Here is a 7,932-nt window from a genome sequence, read left to right on the forward strand (position 1 = left end):
ATGAGCAAAATCTAAAGGCTTGCGTAATATTTATCTGGATGAAGTGTTTGAGTTAGCCGTTTTTTTAAAAATCGGTTCAAAATGAGCCGTTTAACAATATATAAACGATAGAAATATATATTTTAATAAATTTTTTATGTTATACATTTCTTAATAATAAATACGCTTGGTTTAAATAAAAAATTAAATAACTTTTTTTTTATACTAGGCTCATTCATCAAATATAAATACTCTTAGTTACTGATGTTTAAATAACCTAACGACTAACTCCAATAGTGCGTGGTCAAAATTATCACTTAAAAAATTGATTTAAACGTCTAAGTTTGGTTAATGATGCTTACTACCAAGTTAATGTATGGAAATATTCTAAATACCAACCTAATTTGCTAAATACCGACTAATAAGACTTATTATTTAATATATTATAATGGAATCACGTGGTATTTAATATATTATAATGGAATCACGTGGTCGAGTCCGGCCTCCCATATATCATCCCCCAAGGATGGAACTACCAAGTTAGAATAAGAAATACCGGGATTCGAACCTGTGACCATGGGATCAGTAAGCGAAGCTCTTGCCGACTAGGCCATAGAGGCTTTCCAAAAATCACGATTTTTCAAATATATATTATAAATATATTTGGTAATGCCTATCCAAATGAAAAATAAACAAAATTCAAATTTGATAGGTAGTACCTTAAGGTAGTAAGCATCATTAACCTCTAAGTTTAGCCTCAACTTAATAATAAAGACTATTTTTTATTAGGATAAAAAATTGGCTAAGCCGTTTTATAACTGGCCAAAGTTAGATGCTTTAAAAACACTACTCTTAGTCTCTAAAGACTGTTATTAGTAATGAAATGATACAATTCGAATAAAACAAAGTTTAAAAATAAGGTAAGAAAAAGGGGAAAGGAAAAAAAAATCAACTTTATTTTTTCGAATTTTTCGCTAATAAATATTAAATAATATCAATCTAAATCTAAAAAATAAATAATTTCTTTTCTTTTTTTTATTTTATAAAAAATAATATTCATCTTCGTTGTTTCAGGTCCATGGTTAAATGGCTAATTTTCGATGTAATGTCGGTATATAATTGCAATTCTTTTGTCAATTTTTTATTGGCTTCGTCCTTTTCCGCCAAAGCGACCTCTTGCCTCTTGCAAACGGATTCCAAGGCAATTTTCTGCGAATTAAAATTAGTTTGTTTTTTTTTAAAAATAAAATAAAGTTAAATATTTTCGTGAGAAGGAGGCATTTTTGCGTGTTCCGCGTTTCGGAACATTGGAAACACGTCTTACTAAAAAAAAATGGCGTATTATATTTCTACTAATACTACTATGTGACAATGTTGTAAACGAACGCGTTTCGCTAACAAAGTTCGTTTAATTGAAAAAAAAAATGATGTTATTTTTGACGAACTTTAAACGTGAACGCGTTCTCCTTTTTGACCTACGCGTTCGTGATTTACGTTCGTTCAATTTTTAAAAAAATCTTACTTTTATGAAGAGACCTGCAGGCCCGGCTCTAAGACCGGGTACACGGGCCGGGCCGTTTATTTTATAGCGTCATTTATCAGCCATAAAAATTTAAAATTATTCAGGATTTGTAGCACATTAATATTCACCGTAAAAAATGCAAAATTTACAAGTATCTATATTTTTAATGTTTTTTATTTAAAAGCATATCCCCTATATCATTTATAATAAAATATTATTGCTTTATACACTACAGAAAATTCTTGTATTTCACTTTCTAAAATTTGATATAAATTAAAAAAAACAAAATATTGCCCCATAAAATGGAATTATGTGAAAACCAGAAAACTTTGAAAAAATGGGAATAGAAAAGTTTTTTTAAAAAAAATATTTTATTTTAGAAACCAAGAACCCTTAAAATCTCCTCTTTTAGAAAGGGTCAGGGTCCAGGCTCAGATCTTATCTTTTAAATATTTTGTTTAATTTTGTTTTAACGCGATAATTATAATGTTGTTTAAACGGGTCGATTTTTTTAAAAAAAACCGCCAACTGAATATTTTAGCCAGAAGAAGCCTCGAAATTTGGCTAATAGATGTCCAAACCTTTGGGCCATCTATGAGAAAAATCTTCAGGCTCTTGCGTAATATTTTTCGGTAGTGGTGTTGTTAAATCACTAAAATTTTGTCAACTACAAAACAATTTAGCCAAGTTTTAATACTAAAAAAAAATGATCTTAATCTTCGAGTTGAGATTCAACTTAGAGTTCTAAGCTAATGTTTTTTTAGGTTAAAAAAATTGGCTAGGTCATAGGCTATTAAACATGACTATTTTTCTGGATAAAATATTGAGTTAGCCGTTTTTAAAAATTGGCCTCAAATTCTTTCCTTCTCTTCGTTAAAACAAAGACTAGCAATAATAAACTGCGAAGAGAATTTTATATTAGCATAATCTTCAGATGTTCATTACGAGTAGTTATTAAAATATCAAAGAAGATACTTTTTGGAGATCATAAATGTATCTCGATACATTTGGAAAGTATCATTTTAATAACTCTACGGGTTATTTAATTTCACATTTTTTTTTTAAAAAAATAGGAAAAAATAATTTATATGGTCTATTAACATCGTTTAGCAAATTTTTGCGGTTGGCATCTACGGCATCAATATCTCTACGTAATTGTTCCACTATCAAATGCAATTTAGAGATGTCTTTCTCGTTGGCTTCCTTGCAAGTTGTTAGACCCTCAATCATTCGATTCGATTCTTACAATTTTTGAACATTATATATATATTTTGATATATCTATCTTTCCATAATATAGACACCATATTTCCTCGTTATCAAAAATATACCAAAATTATTATAGTTTTAAAACAATGAGAAGAATTAGACCTTTCAGCCTGACTTCTTTCTCTTTCAAATCTTTATTGAATTCGGAATTGTGTTCTTCTAGTTGGCAGATATGTTGTCGCATTCTATTAATAAAATAAACATTTTTTTTTATTAGAGATTAACAAATGTATAAGTTAATAGTATAATAAGTATATCATAAAAAATAATATATTCGTTGAAACTTTTCTTGCTGCACTTTAGCGTTGTCGTAATGCTTGAGAAGCACCTGGTGCATTTCGTTTAGCGTATCGTATTCGATTTTAAATGATTCCAAATTTTTTCGTATCGTTTCTTTTCTTTCGTTGGTTACAAAAAAATAAATAAAATTAACAATTTTTGTAATTTGCATAAGGCTTGTTGTTCCAAAAAGGGAACATCTGCTTGGAATCAAATATCATAGCGATTAGAAATATATGTAAAACGTTATACCCATGAAGAAAGAAAGAAAGATTTAAGTTAATAAAATTTATACAAATATAAGTAACTTATTAATTTCCATGTTCAGACTTTCCCTAATCCCTTCCAAATTAGCGGACAATTTTTTATTCCTCCCATTTTCTTCGTTAAATTTTTGCGCCAACTCGTCACAATTCTTCTTGGAGGATTCGATTTCCGAGGCCTGCGATATTTTTTCCCCTTCTATTTGCTTTATCATGTCTCGGTATTTTCTTATCTATATTAAATATCATTTAAGATTAATTTTTTTTTTTTAAAAACACACACTTATATTTATAATAATGATTAAACTTGTTTGTCTGTGTATCAATTTATCAATCAATCAATATATCTATCTATCAATCAATATTTTATCCAAAAAATAATATATTAATGCGTAGAAATTTTGCTTCTAGTTAGCATAAACGATTAGACATCTACTAACGAAATCAAGAAGCTTGAGTAATAACATTTTAGCGAAAATCCTAATTTAAAATCAGAGCCGTTTTAAGATGTCGATAAATATTTAATAAAAAAATAGAAAAAAATAAATAAATAGGAAATGTATTAAATTTACTTCCGTTTCGTGTTCGATTAAAGAGGTCTGGTGAGAATTTAAAGTTTTTTGATATCCCTGTATCAGAGCTGATTGGTTATTCAAGAGTTCCATTTGGTTGGAACTTTTTAGCTGCGTAATTCGAAAAAATAAATAAACAGAATTACATAGAATATAAAGAAACTAGATAATAGTGAGTGGTATCGTTATTTCATCTTTATTAATATGCAGACAAAATATTATTATTACTTCAAAGTATACTGTATGATGAACATTGCCACCCCCCCCCCCCCTGTAGTGAATAGCGGTAATTTAAATTGGACGATATTATTGATTTAGTATTCTTCCAATTTCTTCTTAACCCTGAATTCAAATTTTTCGCGAATTCACTGCGAAGTATACAAAATATGATATAAATAATAATAATTTTACATTATTTTTTTTTTTTGAAAAATTCGCAGAGAATTCGAGCTAACCGTGAATGCAACGTAGTGCAAGATGTACTTAAACAATTTACGTAGTGTTGTTGAACGGTTCGTTTTGAGCCGATTTTTCTAAACAGCTGACACAATATTTCATCCAGAAAAATATGACGCGAGCCTGAAGATATTTCTCATAGAAGGAATAAAGGTTTAGACATCTATTAGCCAAATCTCGAGGCTTTAACCATTTCTGGCTAAAATATTGAGTCAGCTGTTTTGAAAAATCGGCTCAAAACGAGCCTTTACAACACTAAAATTTAAGGAAAAGCTAGACTTAATCGTTTGTCGTAATTTTTAATATTGCCGCCAATTGATTTCGAACTTGTAAATGTTTGTTAGAAACAAATGTGATTGACTTCAAATATATTCTTAGTAATTAGGTAGTCTTAAATCGTTTCAAATAATGATGATGATAATAATAATAATAACTTTAAAGCAAATTTTGGCATTTTCGTAGATATCTATAACGTCGTTCATATTCAGGTCATGATTCTTTTCTTTGATCTAAAAGATATTAAAAATATGATATTAATCAAAACTTTATTATTTAAGGATGACTTTTGGTCAATGACATATAATAATACCTAGACTGATGATGCATTCATTAAAAGTGTGCATCAATGAAAACAGCTGGGGACGCCATTTTAGTTACCCTTCATTATTAAAGGTTTTAAACTAGAGGCCAATTTATTCCTATGTCTGACGCAAATTTGATCAAAGAATTGTCTGATCATCGAGATAATAAGGAAGCTAGTTATCAATTTAATTGTAGTTTTTAACACGAGAATAATTACTATATGGGTTACCAAAATGGCGGGTCCAGCTGATTTGCATTCAACCGCATCGTCAGTTTAGTTATTATTATATGTCACTGGACTGGGTAAAGAGATGCAAATCGATGGAAGTTAATGCATCAAAATTTTGAAGAATATCCAAGTTGACACATGAATAAAAAAAATGGATCTAACAAATAGTGATAATCAGGACCGACCAAAATGGAGAAGGAAGATCAGAAGGGATACCCTGGTAAACCTGGAAATGCCAGAAGAATAACGCCATCAAATAATTTAAAATTTTTTTAAAAAAATAAAATTTTCAACGCAAGCAGAAGATAAGGCGTTATTAAATGAATGGATAAATTTGCCCGTACTATCCCCAAAAATTCAAACAAAATTATCGACAAGTAAAAAAAAGAAATAGATTCGTTTTTACATTGTACAAAAAATTTTCGATGTCCGTCAAAACGATGTCGCACTTGTCTACGAGTTCTTTATCGGCATACCTGTTTCTTGATTTGATATCCTGGATTGACGTGTTGCCGCATTGGTTACAGCAAGTCTTGGCGCTAACCATCCCAACATTTGATAACAAATCCTTGGTAAAACTATCATAATTTTTTTTTTTAATTTAAATAAATCCATTATCAGCATAGTATTAGTATATAAAACAAATAATTATATTATGCATTATTATATATAGTGAAAGTGATACAAAGAACTATCAGAATCTTAATTTTGATCTTGAGACAAACCAATAGTAATAACTGTTGCCGCCCACTAAGATATTTGTCATCGAGGTATAGAGCATACCCCAATGACATAATATGATACCTAGACTGACGAATCAATCATTGAAAAGTGTAAATCAATGCAAATCAGCTGGAGACGACATCTTGGTTACACTAATCATTAATAAAATTGTAAACGAGAGGCCTAATTTATTCCTATATCTGATGCAAACTTTATTAAAGAATTACAGGATCATCGAGATAATAAGGAAGCAAGTTATCAATTTAATAGTAGTTTTATAACACGAGAATAATTACCATATGTGTTACCAAAATGGCGGGTCCAGCTAATTTGCTTTAAACGACGCTTAAAAAATGCATTTTAATGAATGAATGAATCGTCAGTCGGCATACCCTAAAAAATGCTCAAGATTTCGACTATTTAAAAGACACCCTTTTTATGCAAATAATTTGTGTTGTTAAATCACCTAATTTTGGACAAAACTCGGCTAAGGCCATTTTGATGGTTTAATTTTGGGCAATTTAACAATGGCTAAGGAGATGATGCAGGAAAAGTGGGGGGGGGGGGAATCAATGGTCATTTTTTGTGGAAGAGGTCGCTGCTTATGTACAAAGAAATTCCTTATGGGGTTATATTGTATTGTTAATATTTACATAGTAGGTAGATAATGTCTTAAGGCTTTAACCGATTCGATTGGTGCATGCTTTAGTGCCATGGAATTCAGCCAATTTCTAAAGATCAAAATCATTTTAAAAGGCAACGTTGTCGGAATCCTATCATATCAAGTAGTTTAAAAATGCTCTTCAAAATTACATAATAGGATTCTTAATCTCGGAAGATATTTTTGAGAATGCTCAAACAGGATTTTCCATCAAATTTCATCTTGTAACTCCATTCAACTTTCATGATCTTCAGAAAGATTTTTTTCCCCGACATATAAGGCAATTTTGCCACGAATTCCTGAAATACTCTTGATTTATATTTATCGTATAGATTTTTTTTTCATATAAATTTTTTGATTATAGCCTCGCCTCTTATATTAAAGGATAAAAGAGCAATAACCATTAATACGCAGATGTTCACAGTAAAATTGTCAGAAATGCGGAAGTTAGAAACACTTCACGCAAAAACAAAAGATCAAGGTCTTCCAAAACTACAAAACGTAAGTTTTAATTTATCTAAATTTTTTTACTACTTTATGTTCGTTTCAATGTGGTTGCGTTTCTGTGGCATTTGTATGACTTTTTTTTCAATTTTAAAATCATTCTATTTTGGCCGCTCTAAAATTTAAAGAAGTTGCTGCCTTTGAATCAAGAGAAAAATTGGTTTGAAATTTCTAAAATTGTAAACGAACGCATTCGTGAACGAAGTTCTTTTTTTTAGACGAACACTTTCGTTTTTTACGTTCGTTCAATCCTAAAAAAATCTTCTTATTTTTATTCATTTGAAAAATAAAAAAAATATTAATTTGATATTTAATCCAAATTTTTTAAGTAAAAAAAAGAGTTTATCACCATTTGTATTTTTTTTTTAACCAGCCAGTATTTCTGTCATATAGGATAAGTTTATTAATTTAAATATGATTATTTACAGTTTAGCGTAAATATGGATGTTGTTATTTCATCATCTGATTCTGAAAATTGAGAATCGGATGAATTAACTTCCATGGCCTACCTAAAAATAATAATTACTTTACAGTAACATCCTATATTTAATAAACTATTTCTATCCCTGGCCATGTGTAAAATTTGTCCTGTAAAAGTTTAGTATCGGTTTCGAAATCTTCAAGTTCTAATTTAAAGGGATATTTGATTGTAATATTTATTTTATATAATAAATGTAACTATAAGTATTTCTTGTCATAAATGATACTTTTTTTAATATAGTTAAAATTTCAATCATTTGAAATTAGATATTTTTTTATCGTTTTTGAAAAAAACTGATTTTTTTTAGATAATTAATTTTTTATATGAAAACTGCAAAAACCATTCTTTTACATCATTAATTTTTTATGAAAATGATTATTAATATTTTTTTGAAATTAATTGTAATTTTTTTT

General features: G+C 29.0%; 1 protein-coding gene across 1 annotated transcript; it reads right to left on the minus strand.

Annotated features, from left to right (window-relative positions):
• Positions 1-1,035: 1,035 nt before the first annotated feature.
• LOC135928218 (uncharacterized) lies at positions 1,036-5,944 on the minus strand. Its single transcript, XM_065464613.1, has 9 exons — positions 5,889-5,944; positions 5,557-5,728; positions 4,774-4,848; positions 3,884-3,994; positions 3,357-3,544; positions 3,054-3,167; positions 2,872-2,954; positions 2,603-2,742; positions 1,036-1,188 (listed from the first exon to the last, which is right to left on the minus strand). Exons 1-9 carry the CDS (start codon positions 5,942-5,944, stop codon positions 1,036-1,038), a joined length of 1,092 nt encoding a protein of 363 aa, XP_065320685.1.
• Positions 5,945-7,932: the final 1,988 nt, after the last annotated feature.

The sequence above is a fragment of the Gordionus sp. m RMFG-2023 genome, chromosome 4 (assembly GCF_954871325.1).
Source record: "Gordionus sp. m RMFG-2023 chromosome 4, tfGorSpeb1-WG-v2, whole genome shotgun sequence".
Lineage (NCBI taxonomy): Eukaryota > Metazoa > Nematomorpha > Gordioida > Chordodea > Parachordodidae > Gordionus > Gordionus sp. m RMFG-2023.

Coding starts and splice junctions, on each gene's coding strand:
- LOC135928218 (XM_065464613.1), bottom strand. CDS start 5,944: ATGTCATTGGGGTATGCTCTATACCTCGATGACAAATATCTTAGTGGG. Junction 3,545..3,883: donor TAATCGAACACGAAACGGAA/GTAAATTTAATA, acceptor TATTTAATATAG/ATAAGAAAATACCGAGACAT. Junction 2,955..3,053: donor GCTAAAGTGCAGCAAGAAAA/GTTTCAACGAAT, acceptor TTTTATTAATAG/AATGCGACAACATATCTGCC.